This window comes from Sinohyriopsis cumingii, chromosome 5, assembly GCF_028554795.1.
Source record: "Sinohyriopsis cumingii isolate HCF-2022 chromosome 5, ASM2855479v2, whole genome shotgun sequence".
In the NCBI taxonomy this organism is placed as follows: domain Eukaryota; kingdom Metazoa; phylum Mollusca; class Bivalvia; order Unionida; family Unionidae; genus Sinohyriopsis; species Sinohyriopsis cumingii.
In genome coordinates this window covers 138,955,656-138,982,581 of record NC_142965.1, presented here as the reverse complement: position 1 = coordinate 138,982,581, position 26,926 = coordinate 138,955,656, and the positions used below count along the sequence as shown (strand labels likewise).

The window sequence follows — 26,926 nt, the reverse complement described above, 5'->3', positions numbered from 1 at the left end:
TAATACCATATTAGCGTGTTTTAATCGTCATATGATAACCTATTAGCGTGTTTTGATCGTCATATGATACCATATTAACGTCCTTTGATCGTCATATGATAACCTATTAACGTGTTTTGATCGTCATAATACCCTATTAACGTGTTTTAATCGTCATATGATAACCTATTAGCGTGTTTTAATCGTCATATGATAACCTATTAGCGTGTTTTAATCGTCATCTGATAACCTATTAGCGTGTTTTAATCGTCATATGATACCCTATTAACGTGTTTTGATCGTCATATGATAACCTATTAACGTGTTTTAATCGTCATATGATAACCTATTAACTAATCTAAATACTTATTACAAATGCTTGGTAAAGTTGTGTAATTTTAATGTCAAGCGTTACCTGTCAGTCACTCTCTCATGTACTAACCGGAATAAGTCAGTCAATCGGTTTATTATAAATAGGAGCATTTTTCACTAGAAGCATAATTCACAATTGTGGTCTGGGCCTTGAACCACGTGTTTTATTTTATCAGTTAAACAGTTGGAAGAGAACCAGGCAGACGAGAGCAGCGATAGTAGCGAGAGCGATGACGAGAATTCATCAGGTGCAAAGGATATGCCACCGAAAGTTTCTAAAGGGGAGAACATATTTGGTTCTGACGACATCCAAGATCTCCGTGGTGGTGCTGAAAACGGAAACACTCTCTCAAGGGTCAGAAAATCGACACATAGAACCAAATACAGGGGATACTGGCATACCTTTTTAAAGGGACTGTTTGAAAAGTGAGCAAATACGGTTTATAACTTACTATTTGTGTTCGCTTATTGGTACGGTCCAACTCTCAACAGCATAAACCGAATTTTGCTGTCAAATAAGAAACAATTAGAAAAGGGTCGATGTCGTTTGTTTTACTGATAACTCCTGACAAACTGTATTGACCCAGAGCTCCCGCTCAATAATTGATAACAGATCTGGGTCTGTGGAGTTTGCAGATGATCCAGTATTTAAGCTCGTACGTACGGAATTGAATTGGCTGACAGACAAAGTGACAAGATTACTTTTCTGTTTATTTAATTTACGGCGACACTTTTTGCGCGAGTGAAGTTTATGTAATACGGTGGCTTATTATCGTAATAAAATGGTTATGCAATCTTGCATTTATGTTAGGCCTACATTAAAACTGGACTTTTTATTCAAGATCATGTTAGTATAATTCAAAGGGTTTAAACTCATTACCTCTTTTAGATGCTGCAGATCATACCTGTCCTCATAATATGTAGGACAACACATGAGTAAACGTTTTGTTTCAAAGTACAAAATATATTGGAAATCTTCATGGGTTAGGTTTTGAAAGAAATTAGTAGTTTCACATTTAATCCATTTGGTTGGAAACAGACAGCATAATTTCTCTTTACATTTAATGTGCCCACCTAATGCTGTTTATGATATTAACAAATCAAAAGTTAAATTTAAGTGCTTAAGATTAAACACAGATAAAATAAATTTGATATATAAGTATTTTTGCAGATTCAGCGATGCTATTGTTTACTTTTTCAGTACCTCATAAGCTCACCGTTTTCCTTTTCATCGGTAGTAATTGCGGTTCTTGACGTTGTATTTACAAATTAGGACATAACTACATGGAGACCGTTACACCTTTCTAGCTGCTGTTCATGATAACCTGTAAACTTACTTGAGGGTCTAGACTGAGATGTTAACGAAATGAATAAACGTATATTTGATTTTATGTAATTTTTAGTAAGAACTTCGAGTTATTGAGCACCAGAGCTGGAAGGGCTGGCTTGATCCATAACTTCATGAGAGGACTTTGCCTCCATCAGACCTATCCATTATCTCCTTTTACTCCCCAGCATTCCGAGGACCAACCAGACTCAAGAACTAGTGGTCAGTACAGAGAGCATCCTGCATGTATATTCATTAGATGTGTTATTCATGCAAAACATGGAACTCATATGTTTTGACGAGACATTTTTAATTATTCATGAATTTTATAAACTTTAATGGCGTACGATAAGTGTGAGGTCCTTCCTATTACAATGTTTCGATGTCTTGCTTCATGCAGTAATATGTTTTTGCTAGTTGTTATGACACAATATATGTGACATTTTCAATGACATTTGTAAGCTGTTAAGACACAGTTTGACATAACCTTGGTATGAAACGTTATTAGTTGTTATGAAACAGTTTGACGTGACATGGGTATATTTGTTAGTTGTTTGGACACATTTTGACACGACAATCGTATGGAAGGTTGCAAGTTGTTATGTCACAGCTCGAGGCGACATTTGTATTAAACATTGCTTGTTTTTATTAAACAGTCTGATGTGACATTTGTATAGAACGTTGCAAGTCGTTATGACATAGCTTAAGTTTACATTTATATAGAACGTAACTTGTTGAGCCAAACTTTGCAATGTTGCTAATTGCCATATCACAGTTTGAGGTGAAAATTGTATGTACTTAATGTTCGAGGTGTCATTTCTATAGAACGTTGTTAGATGTTGTTTCAGTTCGAGGTGTCATTTCTATAGAACGTTGTTAGATGTTTTGTCAGTTCGAGGTGTCATTTCTATAGAACGTTGTTAGATGTTGTTTCAGTTCGAGGTGTCATTTCTATAGAACGTTGTTAGATGTTGTTTCAGTTCGAGGTGTCATTTCTATAGAACTTTGCTAGATGTTTTGTCAGTTTGAGGTGTCATTTCTATAGAACTTTGCTAGATGTTTTGTCAGTTTGATGTGTCATTTCTATAGAACTTTTCTAGATGTTTTGTCAGTTTGAGTTGTCATTTCTATAGAACTTTGCTAGATGTTTTGTCAGTTTGAGGTGTCATTTCTATAGAACTTTTCTAGATGTTTTGTCAGTTTGAGGTGTCATTTCTAAAGAACGTTGTTAGATGTTTTGTCAGTTTGAGGTGTCATTTCTATAGAACTTTGCTATATGTTTTGTCAGTTTGAGGTGTCATTTCTATAGAACGTTGTTAGATGTTGTTGCAGTTCGAGGTGTCATTTCTATAGAACGTTGTTAGATGTTGTTGCAGTTCGAGGTGTCATTTCTATAGAACGTTGTTAGATGTTGTTGCAGTTCGAGGTGTCATTTCTATAGAACGTTGCTAGATGTTTTGTCAGTTTGAGGTGTCATTTCTATAGAACGTTGTTAGATGTTGTTGCAGTTCGAGGTGTCATTTCTATAGAACGTTGTTAGATGTTGTTTCAGTTCGAGGTGTCATTTCTATAGAACGTTGTTAGATGTTGTTGCAGTTCGAAGTGTCATTTCTATAGAACTTTGCTAGATGTTTTGTCAGTTTGAGTTGTCATTTCTATATAACGTTGCTAGATGTTATTTCAGTTTTGAGGTGTCCTTTCTTTTGAACGATGCTAGATGTTATTGAAGTTCGAGGTGTCATTTCTATAGAACGTTGTTAGATGTTGTTGCAGTCCGAGGTGTCATTTCTATAGAACGTTGTTAGATGTTGTTGCAGTTCGAGGTGTCATTTCTATAGAACTTTGCTAGATGTTTTGTCAGTTTCAGTTGTCATTTCTATAGAACGTTGTTAGATGTTGTTGCAGTTCGAGGTGTCATTTCTATAGAACGTTGTTAGATGTTGTTGCAGTTCGAGGTGTCATTTCTATAGAACGTTGCTAGATGTTGTTGCAGTTTGAGTTGTCATTTCAATAGAACGTTGTTAGATGTTGTTGCAGTTCGAGGTGTCATTTCTATAGAACGTTGTTAGATGTTTTGTCAGTTTGAGTTGTCATTTCTATAGAACTTTGTTAGATGTTGTTGCAGTTCGAGGTGTCATTTCTATAGAACGTTGTTAGATGTTGTTGCAGTTCGAGGTGTCATTTCTATAGAACGTTGCTAGATGTTGTTGCAGTTTGAGTTGTCATTTCAATAGAACGTTGTTAGATGTTGTTGCAGTTCGAAGTGTCATTTCTATAGAACGTTGTTAGATGTTGTTGCAGTTCGAGGTGTCATTTCTATAGAACTTTGCTAGATGTTTTGTCAGTTTGAGTTGTCATTTCTATATAACGTTGCTAGATGTTATTTCAGTTCGAGGTGTCCTTTCTTTTGAACGATGCTAGATGTTATTGAAGTTAGAGGTGTCATTTCTATAGAACGTTGCTAGATGTTATGTCAGTTCGAGGTATCATTTCAAGAGAACGTTGCTAGATTTTATGTCAGTTTGAGGTGGCATTTGTACTGAACGTTGCTAGATGTTATGTCTGTTTGAGGTGGCATTTGTATTGAACGTTGCTAGATTTTATGTCAGTTTGAGGTGGCATTTGTGTTGAACTTTGCCACCTGGCATTTTTATACACCGTTGCTAATTGTTATGTCACATATTCAAGAAGCATTTGTATATAACTTTGCTATTTGACATGTCACAGTTGCACTTGACCTTTTTATGGAACGATGCAAATTCCTATGCCTCAATCTGACGTGAGATTTGCTAGTTAAGCGTCAGAATGGCCTAACATTTTTGTAGAATGTTGCTAGCTATATCACAACTTGAGGCAATATTTTTAATCATCTTTGTCAGTTATGTTACAGTTTGATATTTGCATGGAAAGTTGCTAGTTCATAGGTTACAGTATCACGTGATATTTGTATGTACCGTTTCTAGTGATGTCATTGTTTGACGAGACATTTGTATTGAATATAATAATTGTTATGTCATAGTTTGACTTGACATTTACGTAGAACTTTGTTGCTTGTTATGTCAAAGTATGACGTGACATTTGTAAAGAGTTTCGTAGCCTGTGATAAAACGAGACGTTGCTTCTGTATCTGTCAGTGCACAATCATTGTTTAACATCTGTGTTCGATCTACGGCATCATCTTTCGCTGTAAATTGTAGATCTCAAGCTAGAAAGAGAAACCTCTCAGTTTTTGTTATCTGCGGCAAAAAACGTGGTTTTTATAAAAGACAATTCTTCTAACACATTATGACCCCTTCCCTAAAATTTTGAATTTTAGTATGGTAGGCATATGTTTAGCTTATTCACATATTCTCAATCATAAATACCATATTTGTCAGATGATTTCGAAGCTGTGTTTGAAATGCACCCAACTAGTGCCAAACATATGTACATGGTTGATGCTGGACTTACATTCAACTCTCCGTATCCAGTAGCATTGAGGCCGCAACGTCGCGTGGATATCATCTTGTCTTTTGACTTCAGTGCAAGACCGAGCGACTCATCTCCTCCGTTCAAGGTAATTCCTACACCTGCATTATGACCATGAGTGGCATTATGCAGTTGTTCGCATCTAGCATTCTGAGCATGACTTTGTAACAGAATTGTAACCGAATGGGTTTTGGATTAAATGAATAACGCAAACACAATGTGATGGACGACGGAAATTTATAAATTGAATTAATATATATATATATATATATATATATATATATATATATATATATATATATATTATAAATACAATGATTTTCTATCGCTCTCAACATACGATTGATCCAATCACTCTACACAAACATTCACAAATTGAAAAACGAAAATATGATTCATGTAATATTGTATATGGAAAGTGAGATTCAAATAATCTCAAGGAAATCAAATATGTTTCAAATAATAGTATGCACTGTAAGAGAGATTCACATAATATCACGCGTGGAATACGATTAAGATTCAAATAATCTTAAGGAATTCAAATACGTTTCAAATAATAGTGTGCACTGTAAGTGAGATTCACATAATCTCCTATATTATGCAATGTAAGCGAGATTTCACATGAACTCTTATAATACAAACAAGATTCAAAATAATCTCATGCAGTTGAAATTGTACTCAATTTAAACATCATTTGGAACAAACATATGCCTCTTGACACTTGTACAGTCGTATGATTCATAAACTGATGAACCACACAGTTTCACAGAGTCCTTGGGTTGGCCCACACTTTTATCGGCCGCCCACACCCTTCACGGATCCACCACATGTACAGACATACGTATACACATACGTACAGACAGCATACATCACCCTTGTATTGGCTACGTCTACATTCGTGGCTGCACCACATGTACAGACACACGTATACACAAATGTATAGACAGCACGCAGCACTAAACAGCTACAGTCAGTCCTAAACAGTTACAGTCAGCCCTACAGCTCTAAACAGCCATGAACAACTTCAGACAGCTCTACACAGCCCTGAACAGCTACAATAAAACCAAACTGGTCATAATAATGGGTTTTGAAAACTCTTTAGTTATATACTAATACATTAAACTCTAATATCAGCTTGTAATTCAAAGTTCACAACGTTTCAATTCTGCGTAGTAGTAAATGCATCATTACACGATATGACATTAAAACCTGAATAAGCTTCACATATCAAATAAAATATGAATTTAACACTTACCCCTATGGCTGGAGAAGACAATGGAGAAAGTTCACTTCTTGACAAGATCCAAAACGACCAGTGTCGTTGCATTATGACTACGATTCACGTCTCACATTCTGATCATGACTCACATCTTCACACAGGGCTTGCGTATTATATGCGTAATTACTAGAAGCATGTGTGTGAGTTTCAATGTATATACGTAACGCAGGGCTTATGTATTATATGCGAATTAATAGACGTATGTGAGTTTCAAGGTATGCACTTCACACAGGGCTTGTGTATTGTATACATACTCACTAGAAGTATGTCTATGGTTGTTAATGTATGCTCTTAACATAGGACTTGTGTATTATATGCGTGATTACTAAAAGTATGTGATTTTCAAGGTATCCTCTTCACACAGGGCTTGTGTATTATATGTGTAATAACTAGAAGTATCTGTGAGTGTCAAGCTATGCTCTTTACACAAAGGTTGTGTATTACGTACGCAATTACATGGAGTATGTCTGCGATATTCAAGGTAAGCGTTTCACATAAAAGTTATGTATTACATACGTGATTACAAGGAGACCGTCAGTGATTTTTGAGGTAAACAGTTACTCATACATGGATTTTGTATTATATCCATAATCACTAGCAGTAGAGCAATAATGTTCAAAGCAAAAGAGTTCTTCACACAGTGGTTGTGTTATAGTTTGATATATAGAACACGATGTTCCATATGAGGTCCTGTCTGCATTAGAAAAGACTATATTAATCAACTTACACAAGGCTGTGTGCACATTGCATCTTTTAAGGTGGTAGTAATTCTCCACAACTATAGGTTTCTTTCCCAAAATATTTCGTTTGTAACTTTTTGTTTGGTGAAATATATTTTCTACCTTCAGTTCAGTTATTTTTTTTCGCAGTTCAGTCCTTGAATTTTTAGTTAAAATATTGTCATCTTGATCTCCAGGAACTTCTCCTAGCGGAAAAATGGGCACGGATCCATATGGTGCCATTCCCTCCCATAGATACCACAGTGTTTGACAGGGAAGGAATGAAAGAACTCTACATCTTTAAGCACCCAACTGACCCACATTGTCCGGTGGTTCTACACTTTCCATTAGTCAATATCGAGTTCAGAAATTATCTCCAGCCAGGTATGTGAACCACAGCTGTCCTGTACATTTTTCTTCGTAATGGGGTCAGATCTTAAAGTAAAACATTCTACTACGTTATTGTGTGTGCAAATCAGGAAAATAATTTATGATATTCTGTTTTTTTTTTAATATAGGTTTTTATTCCATTTTGGAAGCGAAAATTAATTTGAAACCAGTATTTAGTAAATCTCTTTTTGTGGATATATATATATATATATATATATATATATATATATATATATATATATATATATATAACTGTGCCCGTAAATGGCCGTTCTTTTCTAAACATAAAAAATATTTTCTGAAGAAGGAATAAGTATATTTTAGTGGTTTCATTCTTACCCTATATTTACGCCTACATTTGAATCCAATCTCAATAAATGTGACAAGCAATAGATATAGGTAAAATTGTTTCAATGTCTTTGATAAAAAGGGTTACATGCATATTTATTTCCAAGCTGACGTACTATTGGAATGTTGCATCTGATACTTGCAAAATAAACTTGTCAATAAAGGCTTGCGTTTACAACCGTTTGTTTTGATCCTTTTTTCTGCTTTACTGCATATTAAGTAGCATATTTAATTTTTCTTAGGTGTTCCACGAAAAACGAAAGAAGAAATGTCTTTCGCTGACTTTGATATTTTCGATGATCCAGCCACTACTTACTCTACATTCAATTTCAAGTATACACACCTCGCATTCGACAGATTGTCAAAACTCACGGAATTCAATATGCTGTGGAACGTGGAAGAAATTAAGAAGATATTCGCTGAGTGCATTGAAAAGAAGCGCTTGTTCCCTCCGACGTTGCCATGCGAACTCAAGGACATTCCAAAACTGAAGAGAGTGAGTCAAAAAAACAAGAAGCGGCTATCCAGGTTCGTCTCCCTTGTCAGCAGCAGAAGGTACACAAATATTGATTCCGTTCTCGTGGATACAATTTCTGAGGAGAAGAGTATTGACATGGCGGATGAACAAAGTATGGAAAACGAGGTTCAAGACAAAAAGGATACATATTCAGTTGCAGATGAAGAGCGGAGGCAGTTCTCAAGACAGAGGGTTATTACCAAAAAAGGACAAAAATCTGCACGTGTTCCACGGGAAACCATGCCAGAGTCTCCTGAATTGGACGAATTTTTTGATGCCACGACTGGACACGAAACGAGTGCTATTCCATTTCCAAACTCGTCCACGTCCATCAAATTGAGAAACATACCTGGACGCCGAAAACCAACACCGGGGGATATGCATGATGCCATATGCTATTCAGTAGCTGAGGATGGTGACAACGTGTATTATTCTGCCATTCAGTGATAAATTTGGTGATATGGTGTAAGACATCGTTCGTCTGCATGGCATGAATATCTTGTCTCAGTGATTTGTATATCAGGAAGTAACCCATTAACCATCAGAGTAGCATCCAGGACCTATGTTAAAACTGAAGCATGGTTGTTTGGACGAATAATAAGCAGTGAAAAGAATTGTTTATTAGATTTAATCTGTTTCATAAAGGTTTTAATGCCAGAGAGACAAAATTTACATCAACTTTCTTGAAACATTTTTAGTTAGTTGTCCATTTTTACAATGAATAAATTAGAACACTTTTTTGAATTTACTCCTCGAGTACAGAATATACGAATGATGCAAGCAATATAATCTTGATCAATGTTTACGTGTAGTTTTTGTCTAATAACTATGTGTTAGTATGATTTGGATTTTTAACGGAACTTGAACAATTTTTCAGTTATATCACTACGATGTATGCAGTGTGGCAGTTTATATTGACGCCTTTGATATTTTGGTAAAACAAACATTAACAACGAACCCATTGAAAAATCAATAGATGTACTAAATGGCCGTGAAAGGTTTTATACGGTCAAATAGGTTACAGTGATTCCAGAAGTTTTCTTTGAATGTCTCATTATGGTTTTGCAATTGCAACAAATATCAACAAAAAAATTCTAAATGCGTTGTCTTGTGTATGCACATTACCCAGTTAAGCTTTTTTTCTATTTTTCTTCATTTATGACAAACTGCAATTCGTAAACCCTAATCCCACTGAAAAACTTATAACTTTGTTTTCCTTCAACATGCCACAGACATTTAGTTCAAAATTTGTATTCTGAGAAAAATTCCATCCTCATAACGTTACTAGTATATTTGTTAAACAGGGTTTTGTAAACTCGGGGAAAATACATACACATTACACATAGGACAACTAGGTACCTTGAACGTTAGAATTTTTGATAACATATATTGTCGTTTGAATACATTTAATTACACTTAAGTCCTTGGCATTCGTTTTCATGCAAAAGAGTGATGGGTACTCTGCAGGTAGTTGTTACTTTAAAACCCCACATTATTCTTACATGGTCTAATCAATGATACATTATACCTACTTTGGCCTAACCAATATTACATTATACTTACCGTGGCCTTATCAATAATATATTATACCTGCCTTGGCCTAATCATTAATACATTGTACCTATATTGGCCTAATGAATAATAAATTTTACCTACCATGGCCTAATCAGTAACCGTGGCCTCATTAAAATTACATTTTACCTACCTCTGCCTAATCAATAATACATTATACCTAACTTGGCCTAGTCAATAATACATTATACCTACCTCTGTATAATCAATAATACATTATACCTACCCTGGCTGAATCAATAATACATTATACATACCTTGGCCTAATCAATAATACATTGTACCTACCTTTACGTAACCAAAAATACATTATACCTACCTTGGCCTAGTCAAAAATGCATTTTACCTCCTTGGCCTAATCAATAATACATTATACCTACCTTGACCTAATAAAAATAGATTGTACCTAACTTGGCATAACCAATATTGCATTATAATTACCATGGCTTTATCAATAATACATTATACCTACTTTGGCTTAACCAATAATACATTATACCTACCTTGGTCTAATCAATAATACATTATACCCACCTTGGCCTAATATATAATACATTATGCCTACCTTAGTCTAATCAGTAATACATTGTACCTACATTGTCCTAATCAATAATACATTTAACCTAATTTAGCCTAACTGAAAATACATTATACCTACCTTGGCCTTATCAATAATATATTATACCAAACTTGGCCTATTCAATCATACATTATCCCTACCTTGGCCTAATCAATAATACATCATACTTACATTGGCCTAGTCAATAATACATTAACCCTACCCTGGCCTAATCAGTAATACTTTATACCTACATTGGGCTAATCAATAATACATTATACCTACCTTTGCCTTATCAATAATACATTATACATACCTTGGCCTAATCAATAATACATTATACCTACCTTGGCATAACTAATATTACATTCTACTTACCTTGGCTTTATCAATAGTACATTATAACTACTTTGGCCTAACCAATAATACATTACACCAATTTTGGCCTAATCAATAATACATTGTACCTACTTTGGCAAAACCAGTATTGTATTATACTTATCTTGGCCTTATCAATAATATATTATAACTAAACTGGTCTAACCAATAATACATTATACCAACATTGGCCTTGTCAATAATATAGTATATCTACGTTGGCCTAATCACTAATAAACTATACCTACCTTGGCATAACTAATAATACATTATACCTACCTTGGCCTAACCAAATATACCTTTTACCTATCTTGGCATTACCAATATTACATTATACTTACCTTAGCCTTATCCGTAATACATTTTACCTACCTTGGCCTGAATAATAATATAGTATACCTACCTTGGCCTTATCAGTAATACATTATACTTACCTTGGTCTAATTAATAATTCATTATATCTTCCTTGGCCTAATGAATAATACATTATACCTACCCTGGCCTAATCAATAATACAATATATATACTTTGCCTTTATCAATAATACATTATAACTAGCTTGGCCTAATCAACAATACATTATACCTACCTTAGCCTAATCAATATTATATTATACTTACCTTGGCCTTATCAATAATATTTATACCTACCTTGGCCTAATCAGTAATACATTGTACCTACATTGGCCTAATCAATAATACATTTTACCTACTTAGGCCTAACCAGTAATATGGTATACCTACCTTGGCCTAATTAATAATAAATTGTACTTACCTTGACCTAATCAATCATATATCATACCTACCTTGACCTAAACTAAAATGCATTAATTCTGAGCAACATTCATCCTTAGATGAGAGCAGAAATTGTCATGGTTCTAGCCAACGGCTTGCATAGATGTCCAGTCTTTCGTAAATTCTTATTCATGGAGGAATTAATAAGTGCACTCTTGACAAAATGACTCTGATTTTAGTGGGAAGACAGGATAGTTCCTTAATAGCTGTACATTTCAGGAAACAGTGTAGCTGAGAGCGTGTTAAGTAGACGACATTGACTGATAATCGAAAAGTTATTGCAGTGACCTGGCTTGTAGAATACGGAGAGAGACAGAGTGTTGTCAGGTATGCATTGAATGTTTTTATAGTCTTAGATGCACCTGAGTTCAAAATTAAAGATTATTAATAATACAGATTTTGCTATTATGTGTAGCGTGATGTCATATTAAAGCGACCTTATTTTGAGACTTTACCAATAAAGTCTATATGATACCTGATTTAACCAGAGTTTTTCACACCCCCAGTTGTATTAATGTTCGATATATCCCCCTAAAGTTTGGGTTTCTATTAAGTCCACGATTCTTCTGGCAACAGTCTTCTCACATGTTGAGATTTAAAAGAGACCATCAATACCAGATTGCAAAAGTGTACAGTCTGTATATATATATATATATATATATATATATATATATATATATATATATATATATATATATATATATATATATGTGTGTGTGTGTGTGTGTGTGTGTGTGTGTAAAAGCACATGATCTTGAACAGTCACATGCCTGAAATAGACACACATGAACCTTTCGTTTTTTTTTAAAATAAACATTAGGACAAGTATATGTGTGTGTCAGTGAAAATTTCTTATACATAGAAGACAAGCCATATATCCTAATTAAGAGTGACAATTTGCCCTGTCCCATTACATAGTGTTGTAACTATCTTTCTCTTTTATATTTATAGCTTACTGCATTTGTATTTGGAAATATGAACGAGTTTTTCTCATCAACACTGCACAACTTTAGGAGAGGAAGATTACACTGCCAACACTAGTTCATTTTTCCCAGAAAAATCTAGTAACTTTTTTATTATATGCTCATTTTATTTTTCGACCTTAGTCTGAATGAATAACATAAAGAACACACTATACGAAACAAAACGATTTAATTTATGCTGGATTCCATAGTAAATACACAAAAGCAGATTCGTCAAAACACAGTAACAATGTTAATGGGCACATAGTACCGACCAGCGATCTTTGAACTTGGTCGCGCGTTTAATCATTCGTTTAATACATAATTCTTGTTTTCGTCTACTTAGAACTGAAATTTAGAGTCATATTATGAATGAATGCATATTGAAACATTATTTTCCAGCTTTTCTGGAATGAATGGACTTTGTTTTTCTGTTGATCAAACAAAATTCTGCTTTTTTGTATTTGTGATGGACTGGATTTATTAGCTAGGTCAGTTCCGTACGATGTACATGTGATCTGAACAGAGGATTTGCTGGCCTTGATTTAGCTACACCTAAGCTTCTGTTCTGTCATTGATTCTTTGGAATCATAATGTGGAGAAAATACGAATTCTTTTAATTGAAATTCTCACAAAGGCGCTATGCAAAATCACATCTCGTTTTGAGTGCACTAAGAAGAATATGATTTCTGTTGGAAATTTAGTAGAAATTCGAGTACAATTTCGCGGTGTGTAACATTATTTGGAATCCTTGTAATTCTGATTTGCAGAACTAACTAAGAAACTACATTTTGAGTAAATTTTAGATGCAACATGCAAGTATATTTATTGTCAATCTTGTTACCAGCTAAAGAAGACATATGCTTAAATCCTGTCACTTGAATGCTCTTTGTTAGAGGATCCCAAATTATTTACTTGACCTGTACTATGCACATTGGCTCGTTACAACAACAACAACAAAAAAGGATTATCCGTCAATGAATAGAAGGCTGGGTGGGAGGTTGTTCAACCTTAACAATATTACGCAAGGGTAGATACGGGCCCGCACCTCTCAGCATTTATAACCCTGCCCGATTGTCCTAATTTCGTCTGCTGATTTCCAATTTAATCCAGCCCTAATCGAGAATAGTTAAACGTTCAAAACAGCACAACACACATCGTTCAAATCGCGACATATTTGAGAAAATTCAACAACTATTTTCTATTTTGATGCAATAGTAAGCACGGGGAAGGAAGATGTTGCATGCATTAGAATGTTCTTGGATTTCAACGATGACAGAAATGTAAGATCCGAACAACACCTATGGTAAAATAAGCGTAATAGTGTAAATAAAGATAAGTAATCTGAATGTCCTGAATATAATTAATGTTAGTATTGGTCCTACTATTGTTGGTATTGGTCCTACTATTGTTAGTATTGGTCCTACTATTGTTAGTATTGGTCCTACTATTGTTAGTATTGGTCCTACTATTGTTAGTATTGGTCCTACTATTGTTGGTATTGGTCCTTCTATTTATCGTTTTGTTCAATATGCCAACATGCTGTTTTAAAGCAATATATAAATGTAAGCAGTGGCTGAAAAATAACGAATCCGTCAACGCTCAGAGAGAGAGAGAGAGAGAGAGAGATGTTATTTTCCCATGGTTATGTTGCTGTTTTACATCCGCAGTAACAGAGAGAGAGAGAGAGAGAGAGAGATGTTATTTTCCCATGGTTATGTTGCTGTTTTACATCCGCAGTAACAGAGAGAGAGATGTTATTTTCTCATGGTTATGTTGCTGTTTTACATCCACAGTAACAGAGAGAGAGAGAGAAAAATGTTATTTTCCCATGGTTATGTTGCTGTTTTACATCCGCAGTAACAGAGAGAGAGAGAGAGAGAGAGAGATGTTATTTTCCCATGGTTATGTTGCTGTTTTACATCCGCAGTAACAGGAGCATGCACTTAATTCAGATGACATTAATAACACCCTTCCCAATATTGTCCTCTCAATCAAGTGCCTATTGTCCATTGTGGTGGGACAAACCACACATATTTAAGGACAATGGCTTTCTCCTAGAAGCCTTTGAAACTCTCTCTGTCTTTGTCTGTCTGTCTGCCTGTCTGTCTATCTGTTTCTCTGTGCATAAAGATCTGGGTTACATCACATCTCCAAGTTCATCAATAAGAAATGACAATATAGTCAAATATAACAGAACAATTTCTTAATACGTTTAAAAAATGATTACCTGATCTGAACAAAAAGATCAAATCTACCGGTGATTAATTGTCAGAATTGCACACATTAGCATCTTAAAGAGACATTAAAAGATAGATTTGGTCCAAAACAAAATTAATGTTACTGAAAGGACGAATAAGTCTCCAAGTATATCTGGAGTTGATTTAGTTCTGAGTGAAAGGATCCAAACAGTCAAAGGTATAATAGTCACCTAGTTTTGCAACAAGTATAATTTTGCGGTTTAATAATCTAAAAGAGAACCAAAAACTTTATATTGACTTTATTTAAAGACGTGATAGTAATATTTGTAAGACGTGATAGTAATATTTGTGTGCTGATCACTGTAGCATTGGCAGAAATAGAGAAAACAGGTGTAAAGGGGCAGGATGGTATTATCAAAAATAGAGAAAACAGGTGTAAAGGGGCAGGATGGTATTATCAAAAACAGAGAAAAAAAAGTTACAACAGGCGTATAGAATATGGTAGCCTTGACAGAAACAGATAAATGGATGAAACAATTTACAAAATGTTTCAGTCAGCTGGAAAACAACTTTAAAACAGAGACAGAGGCATGAAAAACCGAAATAGATAGGAGAATCTCGCATGTATCGGTAGCACTCATACGGTTAAAACTGAAATAGATCGTGATAATCTCGCATGTCATGTAACAGTAGCACCAATACGGTTAAAACTGAAAGAAGCAAAATCATAGAAATATCGAAAATTTAAATGGACACCGAAATAAGCATTAGGGGTATTGTATTGCGCATCAGACTGACGAATTAGAAAATTAAATTGATAAAACTAAAACTTAATTTGACGAGGAAACTAACGAAACGCATGAGATATTGTTTTATGACGTTTGAATTACACCGAACCAGGAATATTCTGGTTGTATTGTGTTGCAATTAACCCAATAACGCCAGGGTAGTCCTGAATAGATCTAATGCAAATGCTAAATCAGCAAAACAACAATGGGATACTCCAGGTTTGGTGTAATGCATAGGTCAAATTGTACGATTGGGTTGGCCTAGTATGTCGCAGTATATTACACTGTGGTCATTTTGTGGACTATTTGACCTTATCTGAAAACAGGTCCAATTCAGCAATGCCTCACATCATGGTGGTCAAAGAGGTACGGGTAGATAACTAAAGAGAGACGAGAACGGCGTCTGGTCAAGCTTCTATATCAGTGATTAGTTATGTTTGTAACGTAAGACAATTTCTATCTATTTGCTCTAACTCACAAAGTACTCATTTTTTTATTTCGCTGCAGGTAGAACCTGTATAGACACACACAATCAAACGTCATATGGCATGAAGGGACATATTTTTTTTTTGCATGAGAAAATATAAGGATATATTTTGCACATGTGTACATATTGGAATGAAAAAAAAATCAAATTTATTTCACCAATAAGTCTTTATATTTCACACTTAGGTGTACAATTCAATATGTTTCTCATCGTTATTCAGTATTATTTCTATTTCTTCATTTGGATAGTGTTATTGAAAATCCTTAATAAATTGATGATAGTCATGCCCAGACAAAATGCAAAGGAATATTTGGATATTTTATGTCAATTGCATCATGGCCGCAAGCTTAGGTATCTTCAATTTTATCTCACAGATGTTACAAATGCCAGTTGAATTGTTATGCTGCCCTTCATGTTCTGTGTACGCCATAGGTTTTGCATTTCTAAGCCTTAGTTCGTGGCACACTAATGTTTCTCTTTTAAAGATCACTTGTAAAACATCTGGTTGCAATCAGTAACTCTGAATATAATTGGCTTACAACATTTATGAGCTGAAATTAGTTATATATAAATTCCTGACGGAAAGCTTTAGCCAAGGGATTTCGTCAGTCCAGGATATATCTGTTCGATATGCATCACCATTATATTGTAGTGATTACTTCATGGGGTTTTGGTGTATGGTGTGTTAACACTTCCAAAGTTAAAATCAACAACATACGGAACGTATAATCGACTCATATACGTTCTATATTTGACAGCTAGTTCCTCTATAGGCATGATATCAGTTGTGTTACCTACATTTTGGGCGCTTATAGCAAGTTATGGATAGTATTGCTCTGACGAAATAAAGATCATCCGACATATGAATTTGGATGGGTCTCCTGGAAATGACGGAATCCAAATAAACTTTTACAATGCAACAGGACCAAGGGATCAGGAACAATTCAGGTTTTCCGTTATATACTCCTGAGCATATGGGAACAAGAAATGATGCTAGAAGAATTCATTCATGCCTTTGATCGTTTCTCTCTTTGGGAATGTAGCAACTCTGAGTGTGGCAACTACAAGGGCATCTCCTTTCTGTCGAATGCTGGTACGACTTTTGCCTTAGTCATCATGGACCGACTCATTACTCTGTCAGAAATTAGGCTAACTGATGCTTTGTTCGGTTTCCATCCAGGTCGCAGGTCCTCTCTGTTAGGCCAGTCAAGGAGAAATGCTTTATTCAAATCCTGGACCAATAGCCCAGTCTCCATGGACCTCAACAAGGCCGTCGATACAGTCAGGAGAGAAGCCCTGTTGTCTGTACTAGGTATTTCAGTATTAATTCCGGTATTTGAGTATTACTTCCGTTATTTGTGTATTCAATCAGGTATTTGAGTACTAAATCAAGTATGCTTTTATTAATTTTGGTATGTGAGTATTACAATCCGGTATTTGAGTATTAAATAATGTATTTTGGTGTTAAATTAAGTATTTGAAGATCATATTAGGTATATGAGTATTAGATCGGATATGTGAGCATTATATCAGGTATCTGAGTATTAGTTCTGTCATTTTGAGTATTAATTCTGTTATTGTAATATTAAATCTGGTATTTGATTATTAATTCTATTATTTGAGTATTAATTCTATTATTTGAGCAGCGGGGGGGGGGGGGGGGCGAATCCGACATTTTGTCCAAACGTCATTTGGCTTAATTAGTACTTTCTGCACTCAGCGGATCCGGTGTCGTCAGCGCCTGGTAAAAAAAAAACGACGTCGTCGTCGAGGGGATCGTCCGGAACGTCATTTGGTTTAATTAATACCTTCTGCGCGTCGATCCCCAGCGTCGTCAGCGTCCGGTAAGCACATCGACGACCGCGTCGATGTCATCGCCCCCCCTGCTGCTATGATCTTACAAACAGAGTGATCACTAACTCCTCCTCTTGTAGATCAATTAGGTTATTTGACTGATCGGTAATTCTAAAATTAATTCTCGTTAAAAGCCGATCATGGCATCGCATATAGACCGGATTAATCGGACTCTCAACGATTAAAAATCCCGGAGGGGCTGTTGGTGAAAATGAATAAAGGATATATCCCTGTTGAGCCTGATTTGATTGCTTGGTATCCACCTGGTAACTCCCTTCGATAACATCACATACTAGATTGATTGCTATCACCGATGCGATATTTACGTTGTACGGGGCAATATGCCTACCATCATCTCCGTTATCGTGTCTGAGGATATAAGTTGATGGGGGGGCGTCCGCGGGTGGATTCTTAGGCCATCCTAGTATGGTTCTTATTGAACTGTTATAAATATCAACCATATACCCCGGTGTGCTTATTTCAATCGTCGACGATAACGTCGGTTCATGAACCGTAATAGCGATTTTTGATTCTTTTCCTGTGATCGATTTTATCCTGCGTTGAAATTCTTTATTGATTTGCTCTATTTGGTATGACCCAGTTGGTATTGTAACCTCCTCCCAGTTTGGGGTCCCATCGGGTTTATTTGTCCGTGCAAAAACCAGCGAGTTATTAGGTTGTTGTCCGTTAAATGCGTTCGCTCGAATATTAGGCCAACTGTGATATATTCGCAATTTTGCCAGCGCTATTTCCTTCACTGGAACCGGCGACGGGAAGTTCACACTGAATTCGGGTTTCGTTGACGTTATCGATATCATATTTGTTTGTACCGGAGTGGTGTTCTCCGCGATCCGTTGAAGCAACTGAAACCCTTCGGGGTTCAGCGACATTATTATTATTCGTTGTCTTTAGTGTCTAATTTCAGCAACCAGGTGGTTCCGGCTTCCAGTTAAAAATCCTCGAGTTTTGACATCGCGGAGCTATACAACTGGACCATCGTGGAGAATTCAACATCGGATACGAACAAATTATCAATCGATAACGAGATCAACCCGGATAATTTCGAGTATGCGTCGGATACTATTTGATGTTTTACTGTATACTCGTTGAGTTTTTTCTGAAAACACGATGATATCTTTCTAGTGATTGCGTTGGCGACTCCAGCAACTGTTGTCATCGCGGAGACAGCGATTGGAACAGCGATCGGGGCTATCGTGGTCACCGTGGATAAAATAACACCGGTGCCAGCTACTATACCCAACACCGAGTACACGACCGCGTCGATGGCGGTTATTTTACGACGGTATTTTTTTATTTTTGCACGGTATTGTTCGGAAAGCGTTTTTAAGTTCGCGGAGAATTCTTTTGCGGTGTCGAATCGATATTGATGTGACGTCGGTGATACCTCTGATTCAATTACCTTGGTGGTCATTTTCATTTTAAAAGAGCTAGTGTTTTTAATTACTTAGATCCACTACAAATTCCGCATACCATGTGATGTTTGCCCTAAATAGACTGCTATCAACGGCTTTAATTATAAACCGTTCGATTGTATCCTTGTCGATGATTGTTGATATTGTATTGTTAAACCCGGATGAACTCGGCGATGATATACTGAACTGCATCGCCGAAATCAATGTCAATCGATAAATACCCTTAACAATTGCGGTGACATCTATTGCATTACGCGTAGGAGTCCAATCGAATGATCCGTATTGAACCGTGTATACGCCACTGCCGATGATCCCATGAGGTGTTTTCATTTTTTCGAGTTGCTCTGTCATTCTAGGTAGTCTGTCCTTAATCGCTTCAACATCAGTTTTGATTGTTTTTATTTCCCCTCCATACGCGTCTACATTTTTTTTGTTCGCTTCAATATTAGTTTCGAGTTGCTCTGTTATTCTCGGTAGCCCGTCTTTAATCGCTTCAACATCAGTTCTGATTATTTCTATTCTCCGCAAATTCGCGTCCATATTATTCTTGTTTGCTGCAACATTAGTTTTGATTGTTTCTATTTCCCGTGTAGTCTCGGTCATACTTTTTTTGTTCGCTGCAACATCAAGTTTGATTGTTCCTATTTCATATGTATGCACGTCTATACCTTTTTTATTCGCTGCAACATCAGTTTTAATTAATCCTATTCCCCGCCAATACGCGTCTACATTTTTTTTGTTCGCTTCAATATCAGTTTTGATTGTTCCTATTTCCTGTGTATGCGCGTCTACACCCTTTTTGTTCGCTTCAATATCAGTTTTGATTGTTCCTATTTCCTGTGTATGCGCGCTCATATTATTTATGATCATTGTAACATCAGTTTTGATTGTTTCTATTTTCCGTCCATGCGAGTCTACATTATTTATGATCGTTGCAACATTAGCGCCGATTATTTCTATTTCCCGTTCATGCGCGTCTACACTCCTTTTGTTTGTTGCAACATCAGTTTTGATTGTTTTTATTTCCTGTCCATACGCAGTGATATCATTTATAGTTGTTGTAATCTCATCCAGCTTGGTATTTTTTTTACCAAAGAATTTATCAAAGTTGTCATCGATCCTGTTAACATTTTTTCGCAACGTGTAAAATTGGCCCGACAGCGTTGCAAAATCCAAAATAGTATTCCTTATTGTTGTAATATTCGGTTCGGTTACCGTCGGGGTCCCGAAAAAACTAGCGGTAGTGAGCTGTATATCGGTGATAGATTTTTTCACCTCGGTGGCAGATTTTTTCACCTGCGCGTCGAGTTCGGTCACCGATCTATCCAACCTTATAAAATCGTCTTTGACTAATGTTACCGCCGATATATGTTCACCCGGTTTGAGTCGTCCGTCGCCGGTATACAACGCGATAGTGTCCTCGGCGGCATCACGCTGTCGTGTTAAAACATCATCCAGCGACACATTACTGGATTTCAATTTACCCTGGCGGTCTTGAAATACGACTATTTCACCTGGGTCAACACTGGTTAAATTCAACGTATCGGCGATTTCATCCTCGATTAGTTTTTTTATGTCATCGGTGGCGAGCGTTTCCGTGGATTCCTTCAGCGCCGAAACCGGTCGTCCCCAAATATCAATCATCGTTATTGTAAAAAAAAACGGCGTTTCTAATTAACCCGCCGGGCCTCTACGACCCCACTAGTGTATTCGTTTACAACTACATGAGGTGGTTTTCGCGATGATGAAATCGCCGCGAGTACGTTCAATGCCTCACGGCCACATATCGGTGGGTCACTTAATCGCTGTGTTGGCAACGTGGAATAAAACGCCCGGGCTGAACACGCCCGGATATACCGCATGAACTCGTTTGGCGGGGCTAACCCGTATGAATCAAAATAGACGATTGCACGCGGATCAATCGCGTATGCAACCCAATGAGTTCCCGCTCCGGAGGACCCATCGAGGTTAATTATGCCTGTTTCAATATTCCTTGGTGCCGCCGGTAATTGATCCCTCATAAAAACACCTCTGAAGTTTTTTATCGCTAGCGCGTTTGCGGCGTCTATTAAATCAAAATTAGACATGGGGGTCATAGACTCTTGCGTTAATAAACGGTCCCCGGTAGTCTTAGACCCTTTCCCGAATACCATGAATACGGGGTTCCCGGTAGTCTTAGACCCTTTCCGGCCACGGGTCGTTTTTTTTTGTAGCCTTTCCCAGTTGCCTTCTTTAATGCCATTCCCGCCGCGGTACCAACGGCTCCTAACGCCGCCGCCTTAGCCACTGCTGGTGCGGACGCGGCAATCAACGCTGGAATCGCAGCTAACAGCGGAAATATCCCACCGGTCTTTTCCATGTTTTTAATCGCTGCGGCCGAGAAATCTACCTGAACACCCTTTTTATTCTTCATCGCATCATTGAAATGTTTTATTTGACGCGCCGTCAACGATATCTTATGATTACCACCCGCCATCTGCGACGGCTTCAACGTTATTGTGGTTCCGCATTGTTTAGCCGACTTTGATCGTAATTTCTTGACTTGACCATCAGTCAACTCTACACTGACGACACTATACGACATTTTATTGTAAACGCGTTTGTGTTTTCAATTACATGTTTTCCACTGGCGCATCAACGATTCTCATTCGTCCACCAACACCTTCTAGCAGCATTGATTTATCGCTGAGAATGACAGCAACCGCTCTATAATTAACATTACCCGGGGCTATATGAGCTCGGAAGTGTATATCAACGACGGATTGTCTCGTTAAATCAAGATGTTCCAGCGAAAAATAATAAATCGGATACAGGTTTTTAAAATCAAGTTGTGATATTTGCAAACCAGTGTCGACGTTTTGATCACGACCCATATACGACAGCAATCGATGATACACACGTGCGATATGGTTGTCGCCGTAATTAAGCTGTATATTCTCGGATGGTTCCTGTTGTCCGTTTATTCTCAGCGAAACATCCCTGACTCCTAATTGATCAAATATCATATGGCTGCGTTCTTGACTGCCCAATCGTTCCCTATTCTGTAGCGCTATGAATATATGACGCGGGGCTGAAACACCCTGTTTTGATGCTAGGTGCCATGTAAACGTATCGGCGACGTTATCCTCTTTAGCATCAGTTGTTACCGCTAGCCAACTCAACAACGATTTTCCTCCCTGTTCCATAAATGCTAACAATCGTGCTTCCGTGGTAACTGATGGAGTCAGCACCGGCATCCACAATGCCATTTTAGTTAAAATGACTTTACCGGCAGCGACGCCAGCAGCATGCCATATTGCATTGTTATCATCGCCCCTTCGCGTCAGGGCAATTGTATGCTTAGCCCCATAGATGACTTTTCTAACATTTCTGCAGAATCCAAATATGTGATGGAGTGGAATCGCGCATGAAAACTTTCGGCGTGGTCCTTGCAACATTCCTACTCGTGCTGCGAATCCCATATTGTAATTATCGTTAAGACTTTTTGTAACAGTGAAATCAGCGTCCGGTTTTGCTCTGCGGTCTGGATTGGCTGCTTCAGCCTGATCACCTGCGATATCTTTTTTCGCCAGCACGTTGATGTACTGAAGATGATCAGCGCTATTAGCGGTGTCCTTCGCAAACATCATAGATGGGCCCGCCGATCTTGTATAATCATCCGAGTATCTCGCTAACCCAATTATCGTCGTTGCAACATCAACCTCGCGTTCTATTGATTCAATTTCTCGCCCGTCAATAAGATATCTGGCGCTCTCAAATAACGCCATGATACCGTTGTTGACGAAGCCAACTCGAACACGATGGTCATCTGCGTATGGTGCATTATCGGCGGCATTTGTCACGAGTTCTCCCTCAATTTCGATAAACGCTTCACACGGCAGAAAGTATTTACTGGTATCTTGGACTTGAAGTTCAATTCGCGATCGTAGGTCAGGTTGCGCTGCATAATAAGAATAATATTGATAATCGCGGACAGAATCATCCCTGCGCACTGGGGCATCCATATCAAACGCGGGATCAGCGGTTCGTGCAAACATTTTATTATTATTCATGTTGATGTTTTCAATTGAAATCCATCAACGTCGTTTTCGTCGTAGACCACTTCCCGCTATCGCGTTCATGAGCGCGTTGGTTGCCGCATCGGCGGATGGCGAAGTCGCCATTGGCGGAGTCGTCGCCAACGACTCTAGTTTTTCTTCCACGGCGTTATTTATTACTTTACTGACATTTGCAGGCATCACTGTCGTTGATGGCATCACCGGTGGTTTCTGTTTTCTTTTTCTCACCAATGACATTAGTTTATCCCGCGCGGCTGAAAGCGCCTTTCCGGCAACATCTCCAATAGCACTAATACCCTTATCACGAATAACATCAATAGCCTTCATTCCTAATTGTTTGGCTAACGGCGCTACTTTTGGGGCCATTCTTGTAAATAACCCCGCAATGGTGCTACCGAGACCATCTCCATAGTACGCGCGGTAAACAGGCAATCGCGAGTTTACCACGTAGACGAGTACTGGTTTATCGTGGTTGTAGTGTATGATCATCTTTATTATAAAAACACCGGTTTTTCAATTAGTGATTGTGATCACCAGTGATTGATCACCCCCTTCCCACCGCCGTGTGGAAAACCGGAATAAATTTTATCAAAATTTCCTGGGGTTTTTGCCCTCGATAAAAATCCGGTTTTTTTCCGGTTTTTTCTTGATTTTTGGTCATTTTGTGTTGCCTATAGTCGTTTTTTTTCGATTTTTCAGCAAAAACATCGATTTTCTCTAAATGATTTCCTGGGGTTTTTGCCCTCAAAAAACGGTCAAAATTGACGCGGATTTACAATATTATATAATTTTGCAAACGGTTGACATGTGTGGCGGGTTAGTTTTGTAAAACATTTTTTACTCTGACCAGTTTCCATCGATGGAGGAACTGTCATAGTTCTTATGAATAATTATTTTGACATTTCCTCCTGTGGAAAACCGGAATAAATTTTATCAAAATTTCCTGGGGTTTTTGCCCTCGATAAAAATCCGGTTTTTTTCCGGTTTTTTCTTGATTTTTGGTCATTTTTTGTTGCCTATAGTCGTTTTTTTTCGATTTTTCAGCAAAAACATCGATTTTCTCTAAATGATTTCCTTGGGTTTTTGCCCTCAAAAACCAACCAAAAACGGTCAAAAAATGGCAAAAAACGGTCAAAAAACGACCAAAAACGGTCAAAAAACGACCAAAAACGGCCAGAATTAACAAAAACGATAATTTTTTTAATCATCCACGAGTTCGTCTATTAGCGTTCGATACGCACTAACGTCCATGATACCGCCCGTAAATAACCGCTTGCAAATATCAGCGGCCTCATTGATTATTTCCGGAGAGTTATTTCCGGCTCGTTTTCCTCCGATTAGTACCTCTAGCCGTGATATATCACTGAGAACACTGTTAGGACAGGTAACGCCGTAGGATTCTTTGCCAACAGAGTATCCTTTTCCTTTTTTTTGTTTTACCCTTTTTTCAACTTTCTTGTGGAATGCGTCGTAATCGGGACCACCACCACGTGGTATTTCGTCCCTGTGTATCCTCGCTAAATGCACCATTCTTGTCCAATCCTTTAACGACTTTATATTTTTCTCGTAACCGCCATTGTTATGCTCCTTATCTCGTATGCTCTTAGCAAAATTGGAGGCAGTAAAATCAATTAATTCTTCCTCCCCCTTGCTGAAGCCTCTAATTTGATCCCTTGTGCTCTTCTTAAGTACATTACGGGGTATACTCCTCTCTTTTTCTTCTTCTGGTATTTCTTCTTCCGGTATTTCTTCTTCTGGTATTTCTTCTTCTGGTTCTCTTGCGGTGGCGCCTAGTTCTTCCTCGTCGGCCATTGTAACATAAGGTTCTTGTGGTTCGGTTATAGCGAGTGGTGGTGGCCTCCGTGTTGCAGCAGCCGCTATTTTTGCAGGGAGTGTTTCTAAAGACCTTTTTGTTTGTTCGGTCTGAGCCGCTATCTTTTCAAGCGCATCGAGGACGGGTACAGTTGCCGCCGTAACATCTTTGGTCGCTTTAGTTACCGGGGCAAAGAGTTGTTCGCTTCCAACAGTAAAATCGGTTTGTAGTTGCTGCCGCGTTTGAAGTTGCTCTCGGACCCTGTCTCGTAACGGTATGAACTTTTTAAGCGCCGCTAGCCGCTCTCTGGCTAGCCGAGTAGTAAGTGATTCGCCTACCATTATTGCAATTGCGAAGCAATTTCTAATTTCTCGCCGGAGTTTTCGTCTATAATCCTTCTAATGTTTTTGATCTTGCTAGAAATCTCCCGGCGTCGTTCATAAACACGTCCGAGTTTTTTTCGTATTATTTCAACGGCAGTAAATAGTCCAATGAATGCATTTGCGTCATTGTGGTACAAGTTTTCATTAATCGTATGTTGTAATCGTTTAACAAAAAAGTACTCGCGGGCCAGGGTAAAACGTCCCCGTTTTGATTGCTCGTTAATAATTTCATAATCGGATAATATTTTTTCACTGTCGAGACCATCAGATAATTCAATTCCTTGATTTTTTAATTTTGAAATCTCGGCTAATATATTATTGATGTCTTCGATATTCATTATTTCTATAAAACATCTTGTTTTTAAATAAAAAAAATGAAAAACCCGCGTATCAATTCCGAAGGTGTTTAATAATTCGTTTTCTTCCGGAATGGACAATTTATTGTCATGGCGACTTCGTCAGCGCCATAGGCGCCAGTGACTTCGTATCTACATATGAAAATCGAATTCTATGCCCGGTCTTTTTTGAGATTGCTGTTTGATATACTCGTTCTGCTACTTTTCGTATTGAGGCGATACAAATGTCAAAGTATCTACTGGCTTCATTCATCGACTGAAATATTTTTTCCTCGTGAGTTGTTGTATCAAATGACTTTACGGGTTTTGCTTTCTTTGGGTATTTACCGGTTTGGCCTTTTTTGGTATTTTGACTCTGCGAGACAGCTTGCAAGTTTATAAGAGAATTATCAGTCTTATTATTATTAATATGATCAATCACAAGTCCATTTTCGATTAATCCGTTGAACACCTCAAATACCGCCCTATGAACATGGTACTTCTTCTTTCCGGCACCAAACACCAGATACCCCTGATTACTTACGGTACCAACCGGCTTCTTCAGTTTGCGGTTTCTAACAATGCCGTCGCGAGATGCCTCGTAATTGACGAGCACAGGATGCGGCTGAAATTCTTGGTCCATTTGTATAATAATACTATTTGTCTAATTTATTATTTGGTTTAATTATAAATCTTTCAACGTAGTCTTGGGGGGTTTTGATGACGAAGTCGGCGGTGGGGTCAATGACGGCGTTTTTAATTCGCTTGTCATAATAGCGTTTTAGTTCCCTGTATCGCTTTCCGCCACAATTGATACACAACTGCGATTTTCCTCTTACACCGACGTGGCAAACCAAGCACGGGAGGGGACCAAGAGAACCATTACGAACGCTTTGTAAATGATATCCGC

General features: G+C 37.5%; 1 protein-coding gene across 2 annotated transcripts in view; it reads left to right on the top strand.

Moving 5' to 3' along the window:
- The window catches only part of LOC149800356 (cytosolic phospholipase A2-like), a 32,232-nt gene extending 22,734 nt beyond the window's left edge, over positions 1–9,498 (top strand). For both annotated transcript variants that reach the window (XM_089959978.1, XM_089959977.1), the window contains exons 13-17: positions 528–777; positions 1,755–1,900; positions 5,056–5,234; positions 7,342–7,528; positions 8,125–9,498. In XM_089959978.1, the coding sequence (XP_089816104.1) occupies positions 528–777; positions 1,755–1,900; positions 5,056–5,234; positions 7,342–7,528; positions 8,125–8,846 (1,484 nt within the window). In that variant the 3' untranslated portion in view covers positions 8,847–9,498. The remainder of the gene's footprint in view (positions 1–527; positions 778–1,754; positions 1,901–5,055; positions 5,235–7,341; positions 7,529–8,124) is intronic.
- Positions 9,499–26,926: the final 17,428 nt, after the last annotated feature.